Genomic DNA, 27,098 nt, shown 5'->3' on the forward strand with positions numbered 1-27,098 from the left:
ACTCCCGTCAGGCCCCTTGACAGCTGAGAGCGCATGCGCCATGCGGCTCCCGGCGTGCACTCTGCCCCGAGGCATTTGGGGCTTTGTAGTTCTAGTGCACGCTCTGGCCCTTGCCGGCAGCGCGGCCGGGGACTCCATTTCCCGTGGGCCTGCGCGCGGCGCATGCGCCATGTGGGCAGTGGGGCGAGGTGGAAAGTGGGGGGGGGAGGGACGACGCGGGGCAGCGCAGGTTCCTGTCTGCGCTGGCTGCGGCCTGGCACTGAGAGGAGGGGCGGCCCCGGCCCTGGCCCTGGCGCAGGACTATGGACCCAGCCGAGGCCGTGCTGCAAGAGAAGGCCCTCAAGTTCATGGTGAGACGCCGCGGCGGTTGGCGGCGGCGGCGGCAGCGGCGGGCACCTGTGTGTGTGGAGGGGCAGCGGGGGGCAATGAGGAAGGGGGAGGCCGGGCCTCTACGGTGTGTTGGGCCGGGGGGCGCCGGGCTGGTGGGGGGCCGCTCGTCCCACGGGCGGGGGAGGGCGGTGAGCAGGGCCCCAGAGGCGCCGTGGGGTGCGGGGAGGGGGCTACCTGCCGGGGAGGGCTGCGTGCTGGGAGCGGGGCCCCCACATCCGTGGGAAAGTATCCTTGTGTTGGAGGGGGGCAGGGGGCTGCAGGTGCCACCTGGGAGTGGGAGAAGTTAAATTCGAGTGAGGTAGGAGCTGGCAGAAGGGCCCACAGGCACCGGGGGGGCGGGGGTTGCACATGTAATTCTTGGATTTTTCTCGTTATTTATACATTTTAGACAATCCTGTACTGCACACCATCTCTCTGCAATTTTATTTTGTTTTTCCTTGCATTCAGTCATGAGAGCTGTAAATACTGACACTTGAGTCTTTCACGTGCTGCTGCAGCAGCATATCATTGATAGTGAATGTGAAGAGCACTTGCATTGTTTAGGTTTGCGAGTTGGCCTTTGGCATGGAAAACAGCCTTGGGGGTACTTGCATCCAAGATGCTCTTCAGATGTGCCTGGTTTACTTAGATTTGAGGCACGATGCACTTAAACTGTAGTTTCATTCTCTCTTTCTTCATTTGTTGATATTCCTAAGTGTTTTGGCCAGAAACATAATATTTAGAAATGAAAATAAACTGTTGCCAACTAAATTGAATGCCCAAAACTATTCTTTCCCTAAGGGTATCATTTAAATGACTGGCAACACTTACTAAAAGTTTGTTTTGGGTTAGTGCTTCCAGTGGTACAGAGTTAAATCTAAGCTTATCGAGAAGAAGCAATTCTATTAAACTTTCAGAACATACACCCAAAATGAAATTGAGGAAAAGCTAGTTGCAAATTTTAATTTTTAATTGAGCTTCAAAACACTTGCTTGGTTTCTGTTTTTTAATCTCGTAGAACTTGTTTCACATGAGACTCTTTGACCCTTTTGCTAGTAGTCTCCAGGTTTGTCAGATTTATAGCGTCTCAGCTCAGTGAAGTGGGAAAACACTGTGGATGCCTAAATAGGCAAGGTAGCAATTAGTAATAATAAACTACCATTTTTGATGCGTGATTGGCCAAAGGAGTGTCCCAGATCCTGTTGCACTTGTGTTTGGCCTAGCTTGGTAATTACAGCCTGCCTCTAGATAGTCAGTTTCGTATCCTGAAAAGTTTCTACTGAAACGTTTTGTCTTCTGCCAGGCAGCACTGTGGACATGCTATGCTGACTTCTCATCATATGCTGCTTTTTTTGTGCCCTGTGCTAAGAATCCCATCCAAGGGCTTAGTCCAGGCATTTGAGATCTTCCTTAAGATTGGGCCTGGGTTCTGAGGGAATCCCTGTCCATCTCGCAGCTGGCTGTGTTCCACTCGAACAATAAAGCTCCTTGACACTAGGGAGAGTCCTGAGCGTGAGAGTGGGCTGCTCTTACAGGAGATGCATCTGTTGAGAGCACCAGATAATGGGAGTAATTATCAAGATAAGGCTGCACTGAGAACTAAAAGCTAAACCAAGGTCCTCAATGTTTTATTAAAATGCTTCTTGTATGCAGAATGCTTGTAAAAAGTGCATAAAAGATGTGGCTTCCCTCTGTCCAGTATGAACTTTCTAGGGTATTTTTGCTCACAGATTGAGAGAAGAGTGAGAAGAGCTTTTGTTTAACACGACTCAGGCTTTTGCTTTCGTGCACATCTGTCTAGAATGTGACTCTTACTTTAATTATGCTGGTGAAGTAAAGTTTTTGTCCGACTTAGTGGGGTCTTTTGGTGTTCTGGAGGTTTGGCACAAGTAGGTTGTTTTGATACGTGAGGTATCAGTTGCAAGGATCAGCTTGGCCCTCCTAGGAAGCGCCTTGTTTCTGCCTTTTAGTGCTCAGGAAGTGCTTGGGCACTGCAGTAGTGGCATTGGTACAGTTACCTACATGGAGGTGGCAGATCAGTCCGTGCATCCTCTCAGCTAATGCTGAATCATTCACAGTGGATTCTCTCGTTCATCTGTACGCTTCATGTACATCTTCCTTACTAGGTGGCTCGCGGTTTGGGTTGAGGTGGACTTTGCTATTCATTATTGATTTTCCCAGAGAGTTTCCCCAAGTGCTATTGTAGGTAAATACTCAAATACGTTTTGGAAACATGAGACCTGTTATCTCTCTGGCTTTTGATAATTTTGTTTTTGATATGAATTTGTAGTAGGCTTCATTTAATGTTGAAAAGTAGCCCTGTAGGTGGTAGTATTTTTGTGCTTCTCTAGAAAATAATACTTTCTCCACTTAAAAATGTCAGTATCTAATTTTTGGCATTGACTTTCAGCAGCTCTCTTGAGTCACAAGATATCAGGCTAGATGGACCTGGTGATTTGTTTTTTATTTTAATGTCTAACTCTTAACAGAAAGATGTCACATGGAGACTTCATCCAATGCTAATATTATGAATGAGATTGTCTTGCTTTAAAGTATCTATATTCGATGCTTTGAAAGACAAGCTGGACTCTATTTTTTTTTCCTGTCTGGTCATGTCCATGCAACTTTTTGATGGGAGTAAAAGAAGGCTGCCTTCTTACTGGCTGGTATTGGCTTGATTACTTGCCAGTGAAACATTTAGCTGAAATCTGATGCCAGTTTCCTAGTTATCCATGGTCAGCTACAATAGGTATAATCTAATACTTTAAGGTCTAAGTAGTTTATTTAACTTCATTTGTCTGCTCAATTTACTGCTACATTTTAAGAAGGCCTAATTTATTTCTGATATTAAATTGCTGTGTATTAGCATTGTGCAATACTAAGCAACCACTCACCAGGGGTGACTGTACTTGCTGGTGAATGAGTGTTTTCTGTTGTATATTCTTCATGTCACCTTTTCAAAGTTTCTTTTTGAATGAAAACCAGTTCATAGATTTAAAATATGATCTTGTAAATTACATAGTACACTGTTCTGCAGCTACACCAAGGATTTTACCAGAGTGGAACAGTTCACCTCAGCCCCTTTTCAGGTTTCTACAATACTACAGATAAAACTACACGCTTTGTAAAGTACAGTGTGTAAGAGACTGGTGCACAAGCTAAAAGGAGTTGTGAATATGCTCATTAGCTTAAACCCGCCCCCCCCCCCAAACCCCTGGCCTTGCAGAGCTCTGTTTTTATGCCTTCAAGAGTATGGGATTACTGTTGGCATAACCATTTACAGAAGTACTAGAAATGAGGTGCTCAATAAGTAACTTTCATATTCAAATAGTGTTTAAAACTGTAGATACAGTATTTAAAGTATGAGTGTGATAGGCTCAACTGAGACTTTGATTAAATGTCATATAAACTACATATGCCTGCATAGAATAGTAGATATTTTTTCAAAGTAGCTTCAAATGGTTCTGTTAAGTATACGAATGTTCTGATGATTATCTTTTTAATTAAAATGAGAAATCTTTGTTTAAAGTGGCATTCTTTTTTACGGCCTGTTACAGTCTCTGTAACAATCATTTCTTAAGTCTGAACGTTTTTAATTCCAGGAATCCATTTATATAAAACTATGTTTAGACTTAATTAAGGAATGATTCTTACAAAGCTTGTAAATAGCCAGGAAAAAAGGGACAGAAAATAAAACTGACATTCACACTTAACAGAATGATTGTTACAAGGTATGTAATATGCTATAAAAATACAATAAAGCCCTTTTTATAAGAGTTCATATTTTTTGTTCCTCATTTTGAAAGGTATTTAAGAAAAATATCAAAGCTCTATGAAGCGACATCTGTTTTCATGAATGGACTAGTGACAACTTCAGTTGTGTTTAATTAACAGTGCTTGGAGCTGTACCTGACCAGTTTGGGATCCTATCTAGGATGGTTTGGGAGGCAATAGCTTGATATTTAATGAAGTTTCACTTTCTCAGTTTTTCTGAATGAATCAATTTGCAGTACTTCATTTAATTTCCTGGCTTGTGAATAGGAAAATGTTGATACTAGCATTCTTCATGAGTGTTGTCTTTGCGTTTCACTGCCAAATTACCATTTTCCTTTTTTTTTTTTTTCTTTTTTCTTTTTTCCTGGGTGACATGATTCTAGAGGTCCTGACAGCCTTCCAGTTTCACAGGAGAACCCAAATCTTTTGGTTGTATTTTAAGAGGCATCTGTGGGTGTTGGTGTTTTTTTAATTATTTTTTATTTTTTTAAATGAGAGAAAACCCTGAAGTTTCTTGACTTTTATATTCTCATGTGAATATCTTATCTTTTTTTTTCTTCTCTCTATTTGTGCGTGTGTGTGTATATATATGGAACAGATGGACAAAGGCTTATACTTTTAAAGAGGTTCTGTTTGCACTGAACCTGTATGATTTATGGTGTCAGTAGGACTGGGATTTTCAAGGACTTGTTAGCTATTGTTTTAAAACTCTGCTTGGAAGATACAAACCTTGCAGGCTTCGTAGTAACGTGTATGTGCCATGGCTGTTGTGGCAGAGAATCCTAGGTATCCAAAGCAAGACTGGCGTGAAAGCAATGAAAATAATTTTGTAAAACAGCTAGGGTAGCAGAGAGTTGCCTCCTAAATGCGGGGTTGCAAATCCTGCTTGAATAGTAAACATACGGGTAGCAATTTTTTCAAATAGAACTGAAATAACATCCTCTTAGTTTGAGGGTTTGTTGGGACTCATATATTGTAAAGAAAATGTTGATTTATTTTCATCTACCCCAAACTTTGTCTGTAGATATTTTTGCACTTGGTGCAGGCCTTTGGTACTTCAGTAACTTCACCCTCACTTCTCTGGTAATGTTTCATTTCAGCCACTTTGCTCCATTAAATATATGCAATTAGAAAAGCAAATGGCAAATTTGCTATCGCATCACTGAAGTATTTAGTTTCATAGACTTAAAAAGCAGAATTTGTTGCACCATGCTCTCCGCACTGTAATATGTACTATAAACATCAGAGAGAATAGGCTGACCTTAATATTTGCTTCCCAGACTAAATCGCCGCCTTGCAGCAGTTATTTCCTACTGAATAAAAAGTTTAATTTCACGCCCTGATTAGTGCTAGTATGTGCAGGTGGATATTTATTTTATGCAGCTAAACTAATCTGCCTTGGCAAATTATTTGCCAGTCAGCAGAGCTATAATTCCTCATGAGTATTTGGTACTAAATTATCATTCTCATTAATAAGATAAAGCAGACCGTTCTAACCATGAAGTTTGGTTAGGTAAAGGGTTTTCTAAATGCTCCTTGGAAGTGACGAGACATGGGCAGTGGCCTCAATGTTCTTAGTATTCTGTAGTGGTTTGTGATACGGAAAGAGGTAATGAAGATTTCAGAGGAAGAAAATAAAATTATTTTGTAGCTGTGTATTATCTCTTAGAGGTAAGGTAGGAATGTGCAGCGTTCAGAGATCACCTCTTTAAGAGGTGCCTGATGAAGAAGAACTGAGATGATGACTTATTTCCAGTGGCCAACCAAGCTCTGATTTCTGGACCATAAATAAGATGAAAATATAAAGTTAAATAGTTTTCTTGCTTATTTTCAGTGTTAGCAGCTGCTGAGGTAGCAAAAAGAATGACTTGAGACTAGAAATTAAATGGCAGAGGAAACTTCATGGTCTGGTCTCATTTAAAATTCACTTCATGCTCTAGAAATGTTTAAAGTGGGGATCAGAAAGTATTTCCTGACATACGAATGTTGACTGGGTATGCTTGTCAAGTGAATGTGTTCATCCACTGTTTTGTTTTCTTTGGATTTTACTGTGCTGGCAGTTTGTATCATAAAACTTGTCAATGGAAAGTACTTATTTTCTGTTTCAAGGAGAGTAATTTATATATGGAAATTAAGATTTTTCATTAAGAACTGGGTGAAGGGATTCCACTGGCTTTTTTTCATCTGTATAGATCCATTTCTTGTCATATTCATTTTCTCAGTGATTGCAGCAACAGTATTTAGTATATAGATGACCAGATCACGTATAAAACCAGCAAGCCAAGCGACTTGATTTTGTTGTATAAAAATTTTCGTGCTAAATTCAATAGTGCAGATGGAATAAGCTATTTTCTCACTTCCTTGTCTGCTTATGTTGTGTCATCTCTAACCTCTGTGTGTGCTGATGAGATTTGTGTAATATTTAACCATTCTCAGTGGCGAACTTAATTAGTATTTCTAATCCTCCAGTCTTCCTCATTTCCTCCTTCCTACAATTTCAGGAGATGCTCAACACGGCGCATTATTTCTGTATTTTGAGTGATTTTGCACAGAAGGCCTGAATGCAGTGTGAGTTTAGCTGCGGAAACTGAAAACCAGTGGTAGCATAGCAGAGTCCACTGGCTGCAGCCAAGTAGTAAGTGCTCAAAATACAATTAATAAGCAATCAAACATGCTGCTGTTTTCTTGACAAGATGCTGATCAGCGCTGAGAAAAACTTCTTGATCCCACAGAAACTGTTGAAAATAAATATCCTGGGAGTTGCATTAAAGATGTCCTGCTTATTAAATAAGTGTTTTCTAATGTCTTTTTATCTGAGGTCTCGAGGAACTCTGGTGTTGGACAAATACTACGCCTGCTTTGCAGAAAAAAAAAAAAAAGCTGAAGGTCAGAAATTTGCCTGGGGTCATGAACTGGAGGAATTTGTGTAGGGTCATATGGTACACTGATAATGGCAGACAGAATAAAAAGAAACCAGTTCTTCTAATAGCTAGCCTTGTGCTTCTGACCATGTTTTGGTTAATTTTACAACTGGCTAGCCACCTGTTAAGATAACACATTTTATCATTAAACAAAATTAATTTTAAAAATGGTTTGAAACTGTCTGATTTTAATGGGATCTGAATATTCTTAGTTTTAATCTGCCTCATGAGGCTTGTCTTTCTTCTGGGAAGTACGTTGTTACATCATTAAAATATCATCCCCTGCTGAGAGAGAAATCGGTCCCATTCACTAAATGGCAATGCTGAAACAATGACAAGTATTTCTAAAAACTGCATTAAAATTCATTTGTTCTTTCTCCTGCAAGTTCCGCGATTCCATTACCCAATGGGTGCTCAGCCTGCTGGCAGCTGTGTGCGCACAGCCAAATTTGCTAGCTGTGATGGCAGAAGGTTTGAGAAGCGGCAATGAAGACTTTCAGATTTAAATTATTTCACTTTTGCACAGTGATTTAGCTTGGAAAAAAATGATTTATTGTAATTTTGTGCGCTCTAGCTGCTTCTGGTCCTCCTCTGTACTAAGAATTTCCCCCTCACCCCCGCTGAAACGGGGTCTGTGTGTTCATCTTCATGAGAGCAGCAGGAAGGACAGAATGAAGAAGAATGGGAAAGCTCGGCAAGGGGTCTTTCCAGTCTTGAGGGAAGGACAGAAGCGTTTACAGTCTGTGAGCATGCGCCATGCAACCTCTTGGCAGAATCCACTGGATTAGTCAGTTTGGACTTGCAGAAGCAAAAAGCCTTAGTGGTTTACTTTCCTTACCTCCCATGGTAAGAAGGGAAAAGTTGCAGGGACATGCTATGAAGGAATAAAGTTCTTAAGTGCGGTGGTATGTTAGCAGAGCAGTAATAAGTGTACTTCTAATGGTGGTCTAGATGGCCCATCTTCTTCAGAAGCACCTGGAGCAAACAGATCTGACGAAGATTGTAAAAAGGGAGTTTGAGAAATGCCAGCCTGTGCAGAGCTCTGGTGTGGTTTTTCCATCAGCTGGCTTTGTGCCAACGTGTGGATTCTCTGGGTTGGTTTGTAGAAGTCCTCTCTCTTGATATTTCCAGCTAAGGACACAGTTATTCTTGCAGATTATGAGGCTGGATTAAATACTCGGGAGAAAGGTGATGGCTATCTTGGGTACGACGCAGGGCTAGATTGTATTCCGACTAGAAAAGAAAGTCTTAACGTTTCCAGGCTTGCCCATATAGCAACCAAAGCAGTCTCTAGTTGTTTCAGAGAAAAATGGTCTAGCATGGAAGTCCTTTGTACAATATATTCACTGTCCCTCTCTACCACATCGTTTGTAATTTATGGTGAGAGTGATGTGGAATGGAGCAGTGTTTATGTGGGAGTTGCTTTTAGTTTATGGATAGTTGCCCTCAAATTCTGTCTGTTAGGAAGATGCTGGCAGTTCTCCAGGGGGGTTGTTCATTGGGCCTGCTCAATGCCCTTCCTTCTTATATGCCAAAACTCTCAATGGGGTTGAGAAATTCAGCCAGCTGTCATGTGTCTCCTGCAAATTAGAACAATGAGGAGTGAGTGTAGTATCAAGAAACGATGGATTGATCTTGTTTTTAGAAGATGGGTCTTGGAAGCATCTCAACAGTATTCTGAAGAAATCCAAACAATATTAACACCCTCTTCAAATATGACAGAAGGTGTTTACTGTTGATAATAGGTTTGCAAGAACAAAAAATCTACATTCCCTGTTTTGTTTTCTTCTTGTAACTTTTTCCTTTTCTTTTTTCTCCTTTTGATTGGGATGAATCCAGTGAAGTGTTGCTCTTGCACTTTGTCGCAGCTGTTGTTTATAAGCAAGCATAAATATCCTGAAAGTTTTTTTTACTGACAAGATGATATTCCTATGACCTTAAAATAAGACTTAATGCAGAGGCAAAACAGTGAGTGAGAAGTCCTCTGTCAGTGAGAGGGAATATCTCTGCATGGGATTGGAACACGTTTTGAGCGTGGGCTCAAGTCCGATATTGGTAGGCAGTGTACTCTAGTCCCTTTTGCAAGCTACTCAAAGCAGTTCTTGTGAGTGGGATTTTCTTTGCTACGCCATTGTGGAGCTATCCCAAATTTGACTACTTTGAAAGCTAGAATCCTTTTTTTTTTTTTTCCCAGCTTAACTTCATTCATGGCTAATTCATTCTCGTTTGGTTTTTGTGCCAATGTTGTCCTTGAGCTTAAACAGCTCTTCTTGCTCCCCTGTGTTCATCTGCAGACATTTGTGGAGAGCAATAGTATTCTCCTCTGAGCTGGACCTGGTCAGGCTAAATCAGCATTTTTTTCCCTCCTTTTTCATTCTGTCATAAGAAGTTTCTTGTAACTCTTGATCATCTAAGACCTTTTTAAACAACTGCAGGATGTGATTAGTCTCCCTGGAAGATGAGGCACCGGAGCTATATGGAATATTCCAGGAAAAGTTTTGTTGGTTCCTTGTACAGAAGCGGTAATCCTAATTTCTTTCTTCTGGGAATTTTTTACTTTATACAGTATCGTATAGTAGTATTTGCCGTCTTCATGGCTGCATCTTGTTGGTCAACAGTCGTTATCTGATGAGTAACATATCCCAGGGCCTCTTCCCCTCTTCTCAGTTACTGAGTCTCTAGTTTATAGCGAAAATAACGTTACTTTTAAATGCACGTACGTCTTGTGTTGGTTCTGTTACCTAGATCTTCAGGATGCTGTGTCCTATGTATTTATGATGCCTCGTAACTTTGTCTTCAGCCAATTTCCTTAGCACATTAGTAATTCTTGGGTTTTTTAGCCATTTGTGAGAATATTTGAATACTAATTTCAAGATTAATAATGGATTTCAGAAAGGATCAATCTCTGTATGGCTTGATGGTTCTTTTTTCAAAATAACTTGTGATCTTCTACCCCTTTTAGTTTCTTATCCTCCTTACAACTCTGGTATTAATCCTAATCCTCTCCATTTTAACTAGTAACTTCCTACATGTCATCTATCAAATGCTTAACTACTTCTAATTTGTCTGGACTTCAGTGATCTTCTTAAAGAAGAAGATTGGGTTAGTCTAGCACTAATTCTAATTTGTTCTAAATTGGGAGTAGATTTACTTACGCCTCCCATGGTGACTGCTTCATTTTGGCAATAGTTATCAGTACTCAGTAGATTTCCTTTCTAGGGAGACAGGGCATACTGTTTGTCTGTGGTGTGTGTGGGTTTTTGTGTCTGTCATCCCCCCCGCCGCCCTGCTTTTTAAGGGTCAGCCAGTCATTTCTGCGACATTTTAGGCTCGTTTTGGTTAGTCTTCTTACAGATACTTGTTCTGCATGGGGATGCTACCAGAGGCTGCCTGTTGGGTATCTCCAGCTGCTTCTGTTATCCCCTCTCCATTCTTGCATTGTAGTCCTCTGAGACAGCAGGCTTCTTTGGTACTCCTTGTTTTAAGGAGGCATTTCCTCTAGTTAAGCCAAGCAGAGGAGCATTTACATCTTGTGCCAGTCTCAAGAAGTCGAGAACCGTCATAGAGCTGAACTCAGTACAGGGCATTTAGATCAGAAAAGGAAATTTAATATATCTTGGTAAGTACTCGGGGCAATTGGTTATGAATTCCAAGTTATTAATGATGAGTGAATAGGTCCCCCATTGGAATTGTAGCACAGTGCTTGTGAGGGAAATGAATTGAGATAGAATGGCCATTCCTGCAAAAAGCAAGTTTTTTGGTTACTTTATTGAACAGGAAAATGTCTGGTTTAAGTGCTGGAGTCTGCTGAGAAGATGAGAGCTCACTAGCTATGCAGAAAATGTTGTGGTTGAGTGCTGGAGTCTGGTCTTGAAAGCATTTCCATTTCTTGGGGGGTAAAAAAACCCAAACACAACTGGTATTCCTCTTACAAATTTGTCTGCTTAATGCGTGAACTGCAGATTTCCTTTCAGGATGGTTGGCACAGACCTGTAACCTATCTCTTCTGCATGCTCTTTTGTCCACTACCTAAAATTCAGCAGATCAGGAAGGTGAAAGTTAGCACTGTACGTTCTTTTGCTGATTTTGGAGATCGTAGTTTTCCAGGCTTCTTAATTTTGTTTACCTTGGCTGTATTTTTTTCTCATGTACAGAATTTTGTATTCCTGATGCTCTGAGTCTCAGTGAAAAACTAGAATGCAGGTGAACTTTCTGATTTTTCTATGGGCTTACGAAAAAGAGACAAGATACTGAAAAGGCATCATCTTCATTTTATTGATCTCTAGATAAGCTTCCAGCTTCTGGTTCATACATGATGTTTGTATTGTGAATGCCACTGTTCTTGTTGAATACTTAACCTGGCACAAGTTCAGACAGTAGCGTGAGAGATGTAGCTTCTCTTTTCTTCGCCACAGATCTTGCAGTCTTGAAGGAGGCTGAATATAGGACTTGAATTTTAGACTTAAAATGTCAAATGGTTGTGAAATCAAGCATGTTTTTACTTATGGGCATGAAGAGGATCTCTTTATGCTGCTATAGTAAGCATGTTTGCAGAGCTTGCTGCTAACTTTGTCCAAAGATAAATGGAGTGCTGTCACAGGTCTCCGTTTGGATTTGAATATGTTGTAGCTTACAGAATCGCAGAATTGTTTAGGTTGGAAAAGACCTTTAAGATCGAGTCCAACTGTTAAGCTAGCACTGCCAAGTCCACCGATGTTCATTTAAGAAAAATAATTTAATCAAGATTACCACAAGGACAGGAAATCCCTCAGCAAATCATTTTAATCATCCCCCAAACCATCCCATTCCTTCAGAAGCAAATGAGTGATCTTAAGTGTTGCAAAACAGTTTAGTGGGGAAAAAAAATGGATTAAAATTGAAGGAGCTGAGAAACTTTGGAAGCAAACAGGACAAAGAATGGGTGACCTGAACACTTTACTCTTCCCCTTGAACCTGCATACCATCTCAGGCCACAGCCCTGTGACCATCTCCTCTCATAATCACCAGCCTGCTGAGGAGAAGCACAGGGTTAAGTGCATACAGGTATCCAGGTGTTTCATGTTACAAAAGTAGTTTTCCTGGTAGCTGCTGCTCTTGCAGGAAATAAAAAGTTTTGTATTTCTATCTGTTAAGGAATATAAACAGTCATTCTCTAGTGGGAGTTGGGTTTGAGCATATCTCAGTCAACATATGCCAAACAGATTCACTAAAGAACTGGGGCAGCCATGTTCCCCACGTGCAATGAATTCATTAAGTTTGCAGGCAGTCAGAGCCTACTGTTTGAGAGTGCTGTGTCCTTCTGAAGGAGTTTGTATCAAACTGTGAGATCTGACAGTCAACTGACTCAGTGTTTGTTCGTTCCCTTCTACAAAATCTCACAAGGGGCACACTTAAATATTGGCAGTTTATGGTTTTAGAATCAAAGAGCTCATGGTTTTCTCTCCTAATAATAATGAAAGATTTTAAAATTCTGTCGTTGGTTTTGTTGAATTAGTGTCCACAGATCTAACTGTGCCATATTTTGAGTACTGCTTTGGGCAGTGGAGTTAAGATATCTGGGCCGTGAAGTTGTATATTCTGTAGTAGAACTCAATTTATTGCCGTAATGCATCCAAACTCATTAACAAGTTCTAGGCCACAGGGGATATTTTCCTTTGCTGTGGAAGTCATCTCAACTGGACAATCTTCGGTGCAACTGGCCATGCCCTTCCGTGTCAGTGACTGACAGATCTAATTCTGCCTTTGTAGCCGAGAGCCTGTTAGTTAATGGAGTCGTGAATATTGTTACTCAGAGACAACCTTCAGAGTATTAAAATGCATTATTCCTGTTCTTCACTTGATATTTATCAAACAAGGTGTTATATCTAATGAATGCAGTGTTATTGTCAAATAAATACTGTCTGTAGATCATAACTTAAAAGGAATGAAAATATAAGTAGCTTCACTATTGCTTTGCAGTGACAGAGAGAGATGGGTTTAGCTTGCCTGCTTAAATCGTAGGTGATGGAAACTAGAGTGAATGTCCTCTCTGAGGGAAAAGGAAGCAGTATGGGTTATATGATCAGATTTGTAAGATCCTTAGTATAGATATATTTCATACAGGTCTCAACTTCCCCCCCCTCCCCCCTCTTCTAACATGGAAGCAGATGAAATGGAGAAGCAGCAGTACTGCCTTGCAAGTACCATAGTAGGTTTCCTTTTATAATTATCATTCTTGACATATTTATCCTTTCCTATGGAAGTGAAGACGCGGATATTTAAGAACTCTTCTTGCACAAAAAAGCCCAATTTCCGCTCAGTACTTAATTAGCACTTGTTTATGACACGGCATCTGATTTGATTTTCAAAACAAATTGCACAGTAAAGAGGCTGATATTTAAACTGTATAGTAACCACAGCTCCAGCTGTGACTCAAATATTGTAAGCCTTCAGGGGTTGTGTTTAGGCTTAGAAAATAGGAACTCAGGCCTGTAATTAAATGTCCTCTAAAAATCAGCCTTTGTGGGGAAAGGAAGAGGGTACCACTGAAATTTAAATTACTGACTTGTTCTCAGAAATCATTTTGTTGTTCTGGGCCTTGCTAGGGACTGCAGAAATCAAATGGATTAAAAATCAAAGAGTAGGTTATTACTAAAGGAAAATTCAAGGGTTGCAGGAAGAAAAGATGAGCAAAATAAGCTATTCTGGCTCACGGGTTTCTAGGTAATTGCAATATATATAATAATTTAAATATATAGGTAATATGTAGATGACAAGTTCTGTGACCACCAAAAAGACTAAAGAGAAAGTAGTCATTTCATACAGAGTAAAATTGCATTTCAGAACTGTGTAAGTTGCTGATGGTTGTCAAATAAGCCATCTGTGGTGATGGAAGGCTCATTTTTAATGCAAGTCCTCGATAATAAACGTGAGTGTCTTGGAAAAGGAAGTAGAGTTATATTACAAATTCATCACCTGGATAAAAATGTGAACTATTCACAAAATAACATGATAGAAATTAGAAGTTGAAGTGCTTTCAGAGTTCCTTTTTGAGGACAGCAAACACTGTCCTGCCTATTGAAAGAGAGGAAAATTACCCTAGCAGCCTGACTTCTAGTCATGGAAAATGCTGGAGCAGATGCTGAGAGAAAATATTGATATTGAATCATGAGTATAAACGGTGTGTGCTCATGAAAATACAAAAATAAGTAGATCTTGCTGGGCAATTAATTGTATTGCTAATAGAATGGCCTTGAATGGATCATAATCTTGGAAGGTTTTAGTGTTGATTGATAGCATAGTACAGCTTTCAAACAAGGAAGTTCTCTGTGTCCCACGTCTTTTAGAGGCTGGGGAAAGAGGGGCAATTTTATTTTATTTTAAATTGTCAAGCATATATGGGTTCCTTTTCTGTCATTTTGTAGTTGTCTGCTGTCATTTGGATACTGAAATTCAGAACGTTTTAACCAGATGTACTAATTTAATTGCCTGTCTGTGCTGAAGAATGCATTCCTAGGGGTCATTCACAATGTGCCTAGGAGAACCACAGAAGTTCAGAATTTAGGATATTGGATGTAGAAGTTTGGCCAATGGTGAATCTGTCAGGTTTTAATTAAATTATGCTTTTCTGTCAGTGCTTGTGTTTGATGTGAATGGGGGCTCACTTGTGCAAATATCCCACTTTAATGGCATAAGCATGTGTGCATGGCCTAAGTGGGAAGTGACACCTCATACTGGTAAGATTTGCTTCTATATAGTTTATTTTGTTCTTAGATGAGGCTAGGTTTATCAAATGTAGAGGAGACATACCTCACAGTAATTTGCAAATACAATGTTGAGGGATGAATGATGTGTCTTAGTTTCTCCTATTTGTATATTTAACTTGTCAGCATTGAAAAATAAATAGAGCTTACAGTAGCTGCTAATCTGCTGAAAGTCCTGATTACTTTTATTGCTGATAGTCAAGGAATTCTTATGTTGGTCAGAGTTGTCTAAATAGAAATACAGTGTTATCTTTGATATTAGAGACACTTCTGCATGAGACTAATCCTGTTGATGGCAATAGATCCATTAATACACTTACGTATTTGCTGGACCAGGGTCTTCAAATTAAATGGTTTAAATCAGTGTCTTAAATCAATTACTCAAACTACTCTGGACCGATGGGCTTTACAAATGTTAAGCAGCTTGCCAGTCCTAAGAGAGAGCTTGGCTGTTATCCTTTAATTTGTAGGTTAGGTGACAGAAACAGAAATAAATGAAGTAATTTGTCACAATTTGTTGGGTGAACCTGCACAGATCTGAGACTGGTATTCAGGTCTCTTTACTCCTGACACTGTGATTTCAAAAGATTGTTATTACTGCTTGTTTATGAAACCTTTTTTTTTTTCTTTCTTGATAACTATACTGTGCTACTTCGAAAAAGCAACTGAAGCACTTGAGCCAGAAGTAAAATGTGGGTTTCTCTAGTGTTCTTGCTAGATGCGTAGCACTTCATATAGTTTCTTCCATTTTCAAAGCACGTAGAAATGTCGGCAGCTCCTCTCAGCAAACCTGTGAGGTGGGTTAAATGAATGTTGTCCTCATTTTGTAGTACTAGAGAGAGTAACCGCCCATGAAGATGGTGCTGAAGTAAGGATTAGGTCTCGGAGTACAATGCTTCTAGCTGTGTGAGAAGTTCCCTAAAACATAGTTTGTTAATGTGTTAAGCATTGCAAGTCCAAACTCAGCAGGTGAATACTGTAACCAGATATACTTGACTTTAATTTATCAGCACAATGGTGGTTATTAAAATTCATGTTTAACTGAGATTACTGGCTAGGACACCAGGGCATAATCTTACTACTGCTTTGAAAAATTTAGGAGGATTTAAATTCCAACTGGAAAGAACCAAAAATAACTAATGTTCAAAGTATATTGTAAAATCCTGTATGTGTACTCTTTAGGGCAAGATTTTAGTCTGTTGTAGTCCTTATTTTGATTCCAAATTTCAAGGCTGGACTGTCTCCCCACCGTAGCTGTGAAGCTTTGTCATTCAGTGGTGACGCATTTTTCCTTTCCAACCAATTGTATTTTTTAGTGTTATGAATACCAAGGTGGACATAGTTTGTACAAACTAAATAGTATGTTGACATAAGAACAGATGGAGGAAAACTCACCTTGAATAGAGCCATTCTGAAAATGAGAAAGATTTTTCCAGCCTTCCAGAATGAGTGGTAGGGGCACACATCTGCTGGTTAGGAGGGGAAGTACAGTGCATTAAGAAAGGGGTTGTGAAATGGTTTCCAGGAGTAAGATTGATCTCTGGACTTGGTGTCTGTAGATGTTCTGTTTGGTCCTGTTGCTTAGATGTGTTTTTTAGTTTCTAAGCATCTCTTTCTTTGAGGGGGGAACAGTTGAATCCCCTTGATTGTGAGAATATCTTTGAACTGCAAATGAATGTCATGACAGGCAATGTTTCATTTTTTTGTTGCATACTTTTTTCTAACTGTAAGTTATACTATATATGTTTTGTGCTTCCGGAGCAATTGGGTGTCTTGCCTTTTCCTCAACCTGATAAAACACGAAAACAACGAGTCGGGAGGAGATTGTATTTGTCTGTTTGAGGCATAATTTACGGCTGTGTGTGAGTAGTTTCCTGTTACCCTGGTATTAAGGCTGCACCTCTTCAAGGATTTTCCTTAATCTTTTCATGTTGTCCAACGTCTGGTCTGACCGTGTCAGGATGGTGACTGTAAAAACACTCTCATAGCTTGGCTGCTGCTCTTTTGACACCATTTAGCTTTGCGTAGTGGCAAAAGCATTACTGACCACTAGTCTCTGCTACTACACCCACCACAGAGGCTGTGCTTATCCAAGTGCATTGATGTGGAGATTTTAAAGAAATACCTATGTGTATGGACTTGAAATATGAAATGGTGGAAATCATAAAAATGGCGGTGGCTTATTAGAAGAGTGTTCTTAAAGCAGCTGATATCAGAGGAGTAAACAAGAACTAATCTGGGGACTAAGCCTTCATACATGGCTTAAAAAAAAATCTGCATTGTTTAAAATGCTCCAGAATTTAGACTTAGGTTAGCTAGGTCCCAGTGTAAAAGGAGGTCTCTCTTTATGTCTATTCTCTCCTAGCCTCGAATACACATGCCAAAAGATGGATTCCAACTTATATCTTCTGGATACCAAGCATGGCTAAAGCAGGTTGGACTGTATTATTGTTATTCATCTCATGTGAGGGACTGTGTTGGACACCTGTGCTTGTCTCATTAGTGAAGTACATAAATGAGGGTGTAATGAAGTTACAGTGCCATGTTAGCTGATACCCCTCATAGCCATCACTGTTTTGTGTTTATGCATGCTGTGTTTGTATAACATTTTCTCACTACTCTTATGAATGTGCACTTCCTGTAAATAAAAGTTCAAAATGCAGTCACCTCAAAGTGAAAAGGGTCAGAGTCTGAAAAGAAATCTGCAACAAAGCTCAAATTACAGAATTAAAATGGGCCTTCAAACACAAAGCTGCATCGTGGTGGTGCTGGTAATAATGGGGAGGCCACTGGGTTAAAACTCCAGAGAATTGCATCTAGCATCTAATTCAGATCTGCCTGGGTGAAACAAGTATGGACACTTACTCACATCACATAACAATTGTGCAGTTTGACACAATCTGACACTGTGGGGAGTCCCCACTCAGAAGTGGCCTGGTGCTATATTACTCTGGCTATTATTAAAGGCCAGGCTTCAGATGTCTCAGCAGTCTGCCTCTAGCAATTGCTGTCAGCTTTTCACTTTTGTGAGTGAAAAATCCCCCTTCAGAAAAAGTAGCTTAATTTACAAATTGCCTGTACAAATCTCTTCTCTCATGAAGATACACATATGATGAACCCTGCGTCCTTGAGAATATGTGGCTTGAAGTTGCTGTTTTTGTAGAAAGCCAGAATGATTGTGTTGTTATGGCAACAAAACCTGGAAATATGAAAACAGCACAAATAAGCTGTGTCCTGTTGTTGTGGCAACTGGAGTTGTGAAATGATGAAACATGGTGGTGAAGGGATCTGTGGTACCATAAGCCCAACAGAAACAAAGAGCCAAGTCGCTTGAGCAGAGTGCAAGAGAATGAAAAACTACAGCAACAAAACCCCTTAAAACACAGGAGTTGCTTTGCAGGTGCTAACAGGATGGCTTTGATTCTCTCCAGTCTTGTCTCGCTATCTTACGAGTAGTAAGTAGTAATTTGTTTGTGCAAGTTGCCGTCAACTGACATTGACTTCTGTGAAGCTGAGAAGAGCTTGAACATGTGAAAGAAGATGGGCATTGAGTCCTATATTATATTTGCAAACCATTTCTTTGGGTGAGTGATGTGTTGTAAAGATGAAGCGTGCTTTGGAGCTTCTCTCCGAGAGACCATTTCTCTCTCTCTCCAGGTCCACACTAGTGAAGGTCAGCTGGGACGTTGAAGCTGATGTTTTCTTGATTTAAACTTTGCTGAGCTGGAGGCAAGGTGTCTCAGAGGAATCTCAACTCTGCAATTACCGTCTCACAGAGCTCAAGTTTGTTGACCTATGGGGCATGGCATCAGTTTCTGTTTCTTATGTGGTAGGTTGGGAGAACAATAGGAAGAGGATTGTGTGGGTGTTCTGATTTTCTTTTACTTCTGAGGCAAACAGACCTGCATCTGTTCTTGCTATGTTGTATTACCAATGCTCTGATGCAGGTAGGATATATGCTTTGTTGACCCTGAAAAATACCGAGTGGGAAAAAACCCCTAAAATGCTCAGTTAGTGAATTTTTCAAGGAGACTTTCACATTAGGCAACCTCAAATAATAGCACTTAAATCTTTTTAAACAAGTATTTTTTTGTGTGGCTGCTTTCCTTTGATTTTTAGTGTACTGTTGTTGGTTCTTAAGTCTTTATCTTGAATCTTCTTGCTCCTCCTTGATCCAAGGAAAAGTTATAAACCTGAGCCTGTGTCATCAGCAGATGCTGTCATGGAAATAGCTTTGCTATTCCAATTTCAGTGCTGTGATTTCACAACAGGAAGTATATGGGTAAGGGAGTTGATACAAAGGGTGGAAACTTTTAATCAAACAGAAGAGCTCTCATGAGAAGCAGAGAGGTTAAATTGTTTTGAGATGAGACTGATTTGGTGCAGGATATATACCAAACCTCCTGCCTGTAGGATTCTTTAAAACCATATAGAAAGCCACTTCTGATGTGTTTAAAAGCGGTAATCTACATGTGCATCCAGATGGACTGGTGTCTGTGCATCAGGTTTATCCTCTTGGTGTCCATGTTTTTAACAAGATCCTAAAGTAGTGATATTTTTGTCCCTCGGCATAGCTGAGTGTTCGTCTGCTGCCTGGCTTATACAGAATGTGAGAAGTATCCCAGTAACACATTGTATTAATGTGGGCTAAAAGCAGTTTATGTTACAGATGAGGTGGAGGAAGGTGGAGTTCTGAAACACTGGACACATACTATAAATATCCATAAAACTGACAATTTTATCTAAAACCAGTGCTGGCTGGATTTGCGTATTTTCAGCCTGCTTAAACTGGAGATAATAGTTGAACACTACCTGAGCATGGGTCGCCCACACTGTTGCCATTACCCTCTGCCCTTTAGTGGCAGGTTTCTATATTTAATGTTGCTGTGCTGCAGTGGAGAGCTGTATTGTGTTCCTACGTGGGCTAGAGAAAATAAAATACCAGTGGCCAGAAATACATGTTATTTTAAGAATACAATTTTAAGTAACCTACAAAACTCTCTTTGCTCTCACTGTCTCCTATGAGTTTATCTTTTTGTAAAAGGGAAACACCTACAGTTCGTTTATTCAGCCTTGATGTTCATTTAAGCCTTTCTTTGAATGGCAGCATTGTGCAGCTAGCAGTCGGTAACATCCCTAGATGTTGACCCTTTGAAGACAAGCTGCAATTGACTTCTAGGAGAGGAAGTGTGTGGGGGGAATGTTTGTGTATAAAGATGATCAATAGACATGACATTCCAACTCCCATATTATATTGACATCTTCTATGATTTAAGTCAAACTGTGAAATTTGGCAAATTAAGCTCTTAATTAGCTGAAACACTTACAAGACATTAGTTTGATTACATAAATGGGAAAGTTAAAAGTATCATTTTAGGTGGCTTGTGAAACATGGTAATTCAGAGTTAAAGCTAATCCCTCCCCTTCGCATACCATTGTGAGCCAATATGCATCACATAGGATATGTAATATAATGCACTCATCTGAGTCTTTCTGCCTCCCACTGTCTTTTGGAGTAGAATTTTTTAGAGCCAAGTTATAAACCTGTAAATGTGTTTTATGCCGGAAACTCTTGGTTTTACCTTAACTAGATTGGTACCAGCAAAGGCCAGTATAATCAAAACAAGGCACTTCAGATGTTAATGGTCTGCGCTTCAGTCCAGTCAGCTGGAAAAGAGAGTGTAAAAACCAGGACTGTGGTGACAACAGGATTCTCCCACTAGAACTGCACTTTCCTAGGAGAAAAATGCAATGATCCTGGGAATACTTGGTTTTGTAATTTTGTCATTTAGCATCTCCTCCTTAACTTATAAAACATGTATTCTATTTTCAGCGTATCCATATGCTTTTTAAAATTCGGCTACGAATTCTTTGAGTGGAAAGTAAAAATAGGCTTTCTTTCTGTGGTTCATTATTAATATTTGGCATTCATATAGTACTTTGAGAATGCAAACTGCTATGCAGACATATCAGTTATCCTTGAAACACTTTTTTGTGATAGGTGCATAACATCACAATCCTGGGAGATTTTATGGAATTAAATAAAACTAGAGATGAGGGAAAATCTAAGGAAACCTCGATTTAATCTCCCCACTGATGCAAGTTTCTTTTCTGCAGTTTGTGTGATGGAAATCTAGTCTGAAGTTGAAGTGTCCCAAGGTGAAGTGGTTTCAACCCATTTCTTAGAGTAGGGTTGGGTATTTTTTTAAAGCCTCATAGTAATATTCAGGTTCAGTGATGGTTAAGCGGTTGGTATATTGCTCTTTCTGCTTTTTATTATAAAGGTGAAGATTCACCATTCTCTTCTTGGCTCCCTGTTTCAGTTTTTGGTGCTTACATGTCAGAGCTCCATAATTAAGGACACACTCAGTCTCTGACATCTCTGTCGGACAGGGTAGTTCTGTTGTCCTTGCTGTGCATATGTGGAACTGAGATGCTGTGTTACTCTGCCCGAACTCATGCAGAACGCCTGTGTCAAAGAATTAGATTTGTTTGTTATTGTATAATAAGATTTTAAATTGTTCGGAATTGCTGCAAAATCAGGTTTTGGATGCGATGGAGCTTAATAGCAACTACGTTTTCTGGCTTACGAAAGATCCTAATGCTCTTGGTCTTGTAAGATCTCCGTTTTAAGCCTTCAGATAATTTCATGCTTTAGACCTTGGTGTGATTGCTTTTAGTAAGTTTGGGTAGGGCGTGCTTTTAACACCATCTTTGGTGTTGCTTAAAGAAGCACACACAAGTCTGTGCATGCGATACTCCTTGAGGAAGGGTATGGCATCTGAATCTTAAAGCTTTGCAGGTGTACTGGCTTAGATTTATCAGCTTCATGGATTAAAGAGCTCTAATTATGAAAACATAAGTGTTGTCTAGTTCAGATATGATCTACACAAGTTCCCTCAAGCACTTGGCAATTGAGAATCTTGCACACCTTCTAGATGGGAAGTTGGCCCCTTTCTGGGGTGTGTAATTTCTGTTGGTCTGGAATCCTGGAGGTTGAACTCCAGCAACCACTCTTTGAGGAAAACATTTCTTCACAAACATTTACCTTAAAGCTGTGATTTGATTCTCTCATATCCCACTCAGGTAAGAAATTATTTGGATAATCTGAATATGTAAACCCTTTTCTATGTCCCTTCTCTTTGATATTTAAGAGTAGCTAGTGAACTGGAATCTCTAGTAAAAAGTTACTGTAAGCTAGGGAGTTACCAGAAGATTAAAGAAGAGTTTGCATAGTATGTATGTTAAGGAAAATGTACTGAGTAATTACATGAAAAGTGGGAGGCTGAAGGAAAAGGAATAATTTACAGTGGTTTGAGGTGTATGTGCACAGCAAAGCTTGCAGAATGTACTAACTCCCTGAGCCACAGGGTGAAGGGGAAGACGGCTGCACTGAAGTCAGTGATCTGTACTGGGTTAAGAAGTCTAGTATGTCCTATGTTTGGAATCTAGGAAGAGTGTTACAATTGAACCCTGATTGCGTGTTTCAGCCTCTGGCTTGTGAGACCTAATAGTTTTGAAGACAGATCCTACAGTTGTCCCAGGAACATATTCTCAGCTTTCTCTAAGTGAGGTATTGGGTTGCTTGATTTGCAGTTTGTGAAAATGCTTCGAGGGTCTTTAATAAGACAGCTCAATTACTTTCATTATAGCAAAACGAGAGCACAAACCACTTTTAATCATCCCCATGCATGCTTGTGGAAAAGTGACCAAAATGTCTGAACGTAGTAGAAGCTGAGAAATTGTGAAAAACACTGGTTATGACAGCAACTGCATGTTGCCCTTCATGATTCTGGTGCAATATGTGCCAGCTAGAAGAGCTGACAGTTTGTGGGCTAGTTGAACCCTGGGAGACCCTTCTCGTGGTCACACTCTGAGGAGTACTGTAGCTGCCTCTTTATTTTATAAATTAATTTTCTTACCTTGGAAAGACTTTCAAGAAAAATTGCCAGTGACAAAGTCAGAATTACCTTGTTTTAAGCGCAGGGAACAGTGGTATGGGGTGTAAGGAGGTGTAAATTTTAACTGTATGGGTTTTGGCCATTGTTTTTGGCTTAATTAAGACTTAGAAGTTTTAACATTTTTCTTTTCTTCAAATGAAAACAGACAAAAAAACTTTTGGAGAAGTTGTAGAAGTATTAATTTGCTCTGAGCCATCCTGGTCTCTTTGGTAAGTTCATAATTAGGCAGGATTTTTTTTTAAAATGGGTATTTTTGTCTCTCAGGTATATAACTGCTCCATAACTGGTAAATCTGTATTCATATGTTAGGCTTTTTAAAGGCATATTATTTACACAATTCACTGGAATGGCTCCTTTGGAAGCTGGGTGGCTCTCTCATGTAATTATGTATTTAGTATGCCCACTTTTGGGATGGGGGGAAAAGAAAAGAAAAAAACAAAGCCCTACAAAAAAATACCAAAAAATACTTTTTTTTTTTCCATTCCATTTTTGCAATTGTATCCTATACCTTTTTCTCAGATAAGCCTATATGATCAAGTCTTACCCAAGCTAAAAAAATGAAATATGTATGACAGGTCTTTTAATTGTGAAAGTACACAAGATGCACTGGGAATTTGTTTTTTTTTATATACCTATATCATGCATATTTAATCAACGACAACACGTCTCTGAACAGTAGGGGGAAAAACAAGAGATACTTTTTCATTTTTATGTATATGTGAGAGGTTGAAAGGATGAAAAGTGGACCAAAGAAAGGAACCAAAATCACTTTTTAGCCAGAAGTAAATTTCTGGAATTGTTATTAAGTTTCATGAGACCAACATTTGTAATGTAAATAGCAGCTGCCTTATCCGATACGTTTCATACAACTTATTGCATTCTGTGGTGACAGGAATAGTGCACATTGGGCACAATGGGAAAGTGATGTGTGTTGTATTTTTGGCATTGGCTTAGTTAATATGTGGCCAAAAAAAGTATAGGAGGAACTGAGTGGAGTCAAAAAATATTTGGGTTTGTTCTCCCGTTTGTTGTGTTACGTTATAAAAGTAATTGTGAAAATTAGAAATCCTCATAACATCTGAGCGTGTGTTTGATAAAGCACTGTTAAAGGATCAAAATTGCCAAGGCACGTTTCCTGAGAATTAGATGTTAGAGAGCATGCGGGAAACGGTACTGCGAAAGAGTCTTTCAGGGAGAATTGTACTTGTCGCCCATCCTGTGTTCGCTTTCTAAAGTGATTAAAAAAAAAAAAAAGGTGCGGAAAGATCTGTCTCCTCATATCAAGCTCAGGTCTGGTGTATATAGTTTTAATACTCTTCAGAGCATCCCTTATGTTTTATCTGCTCCCATTTGGGTGGTAGAATTTCTAGCACTTCTTTCGCCCTCTTGTCCCGGTTTCTGTAATAGTTACAACTTGTGTTTCTGTTTTTTGTTGTACAACCGTGTCCAGCTCCTCTAGCTTATGATCAGCTGGACCAACCAGAAAAAGCCCCATTTCTCCCAGTTTTTAAACTCTTCAGCTCTTGTCAACGTGTGTCATACTCTATTTATGCTTCTTAATGAAGATACTGGGTGAATAGGATCTTAATTCCCAAGAGAAGTAGAAATTGTTACTGGTTTGTCTTTAGAATTCAAATGCATAAAGCACTGGACACTGTACGAGAAGGGAAATAATTCTGAACTAGGAGAGGACTGAAATAAATGGGGTTAGGAGCTGGAATTAGTGTTAGGTATTGTTGACCAAAACCCACCCTTTTGAAAAAAACCTGTGTTTCCTTTTTGGCTTTGCCACTAACTTGTGAAGATGTGCAAAAATACGTTAGGTTACCTATAAATCAAAGGCGTATTAGACACGCAGGTTATCATAAAGTTGAATGCGGTGTTCAGGCAGGGATAATAGGTTATTACACTTTATTATGTTAAAGTGTACCACAATTAAAGGCAGTCATTCTGTACTACTAATTAATTTCTCCGAAGTGTTCATAAAGAAAATATCCTTGAACTAGTGTTAGATATTTTTTTTTGTTGCTGTTCTTGTTTTAAAGTGAGTTCAGTACAGTGGGTTTGTGTTTTCACATCTGTGCACTATAGCTGTAAATTGTAGCAGTCCAAGAACTTTTGGTTTTTTCCCCATGTAGAGCCACTTAGTTTTACAGGACAAGGTGATATATTTCTGACCTGTAACACAATTTACTAAAACTGTGTTAGTTACCCCTAGTATATTGTATTTGCTGAAGGACCAGAAAAGAACAAATTTGATAAAAAAAACCCTAGTCTGACATGGTAATATATAATCTTGTAATGCAATAGCAAATAAAGTAAATAACCAATTTTTAGCATTGGCAAAAATTTAGCCATTGAGTGTGTATTGAGATTTGTCTTTAGAACATCAAATAATTGGAAAAGAGGGTAGGCTATTAGAGGCAGAACATCCAATGTAGTCAAAGATGTTCTTGCAATATAGTTACAAGAATAATTGAGTAAGTTAAAATGTGGCTTCCCTTCAGCTCATGGTTACTGCCTGCTCAGCTCAGCTAGTGACTGTGAATGCTTCTAGCCTATTTTAATTCAAAATAAGGCAAGTCCATTTTGATGACCAGTGGAGCGGTTGGTACCAGCCTCTGTCGGGAGGAGGATGCTGGTCTTGTTTGAAACGGTATTTTCTTCAGTGGGAAAACGTATTTCAGAGTTCGGGGAATGGGACTTAAAAATCAGTTGGAAAAAGAGATGGTGTTTTTTGTCAAATAATTCCTTATCCTTTGCCACTCCCTATGTATTTAAGATGGTTAGCTTCTATAAATGAAAAGTTTTGCGTCTCTGGGTCCGAAAGTTGTGGAGATGTCTGAAGTATTAATGCAGTCGGAAGTCAGGAAGGTAGAGAGACTGCTGCATCCTGGCCCGGTACTTAGCAAGCAATATCAGCGTTCCCATTTGGCTGTAGTCCAAACGCTGTGCCTCTGTACCTTTGTTTTGAAGAATCAATGTAGATTGACTTGAGTTCAGGAGAGGATTTTGTCAGTCAGCTTTCAAGTAGTGAATGCTGAGGCTAGTCCCTTGTTTGTGGAGCTGACAGTACAAAAGTGAGTGTTTGACACGTGGCTTGCTCAGTGGATGGGGATAGAGGCTGTTGAGATTTTTTCAGAGATCAGGCTGTAAATGAAGTTGTTCTGTTGGGTCACTCATCTGATTTACACACAAGCTGTTTCTATTGAAGCACCTGGGGCCTTTTGTTCATGCTTGTGAATAAGCCTCTTTGAGTCACCAGCAGTAATTTAGCGTCTCTGCTTCCTTCAATAGGTAAAAGGCAAGTACAGGAATGACATTTTCTCTCACTGTGTGCAACTTCACACTTATTTTTTAAGATGGGTAACAGAGCTGTATGTATATAAATTGTTATATACAGATTATATGCAGATTCAAAAATCATCTAAGGGGTTGGTAATTTTTTTACCACGTACTTCCTAATTGTGGAATAACACTAAACAGCAGGAGTGCATGGGTGAGTAATGATATCCTCTGTAGGTACAGAGAGTTCTGAGAATAGACCTCCAGTGTTTTGCTTTGTTACTGTGGCAATTTTAGAGGAAGACATTTCATTACCTTGTAAGTGCTCTGGCACAATGGAGTGCTCTACCTGCAGCTTGTAGTGACTCTGATTTGAGCCATAATCTCTTACAAACTTAGAGGCAGCATAAACTTGCCTTTCTATTGACAGAGTGGTCTTCGTTTTTCCTGCCTCTATGTCTTCCCATGCTTCAATCCGTACAAATATTTAAAGTAATTTCTTTTATCTTGTCAATCAATTTTAATGGCAATCAGTTCTTTGAGTTAGTTTTCATATCATGAAAACTAGAACTGGCACAATGGATGGGAAAGCTTGAGAAGAGGGAATAAATGATTGGGGCAAGACTTTGATAAGTCTGTATACAAAAAAAAAAAAAATCGCCCCGTGTGTATTTTGTATTATGTTCTGAATTCTAGAATGGGTAATGGTAAACAGCTGGTGCTTACCTAGTGAATTTGCTCTACAGCGTCAGAGGTACCACGTAGTTATTCTCTGTTGTTACTGTGATGATCTTGGAGGGTAATAAACAACTTTGATGTAAGTAAATGTGTTATTAAGTTGGTGAAATGCTTAACCATAGATGTCCACTTCATATATCTATATATACACTTTTTTAAGGCTGATTGTCACAACAGCTTTTAATAGCTGCAGTGATACATAAAACATTACAAAGAAAAGATTGCTGGCATTTGGAAGGTTTTTGTATGTAGGAGTGTTTGGTTTTTGGGAGTTTAGGATGGCAGACAAGGAAGTACGGCTCAGATTT

General features: G+C 39.5%; 1 protein-coding gene across 3 annotated transcripts in view; it reads left to right on the plus strand.

The window, feature by feature from the left end:
* The first annotated feature begins 265 nt into the window (after window positions 1-265).
* Window positions 266-27,098, plus strand: part of BTRC (beta-transducin repeat containing E3 ubiquitin protein ligase) — a 117,085-nt gene continuing 90,252 nt past the window's right edge. The window contains exons 1-2 of one of the 3 annotated variants that reach the window (XM_086467421.1): window positions 288-350; window positions 17,172-17,240. In XM_086467421.1, coding sequence (XP_086323547.1) covers window positions 303-350; window positions 17,172-17,240 — 117 coding nt within the window. In that variant the 5' untranslated portion in view covers window positions 288-302. Of the gene's footprint in view, window positions 351-17,171; window positions 17,241-27,098 lie in introns of all 3 variants that reach the window. The other 2 variants (XM_086467420.1, XM_086467419.1) reach the window with 2 other exon arrangements.

This window comes from Leptosomus discolor, chromosome 6 (genome assembly GCF_034619465.1).
Source record: "Leptosomus discolor isolate bLepDis1 chromosome 6, bLepDis1.hap2, whole genome shotgun sequence".
Classification (NCBI taxonomy): Eukaryota; Metazoa; Chordata; class Aves; order Leptosomiformes; family Leptosomidae; genus Leptosomus; species Leptosomus discolor.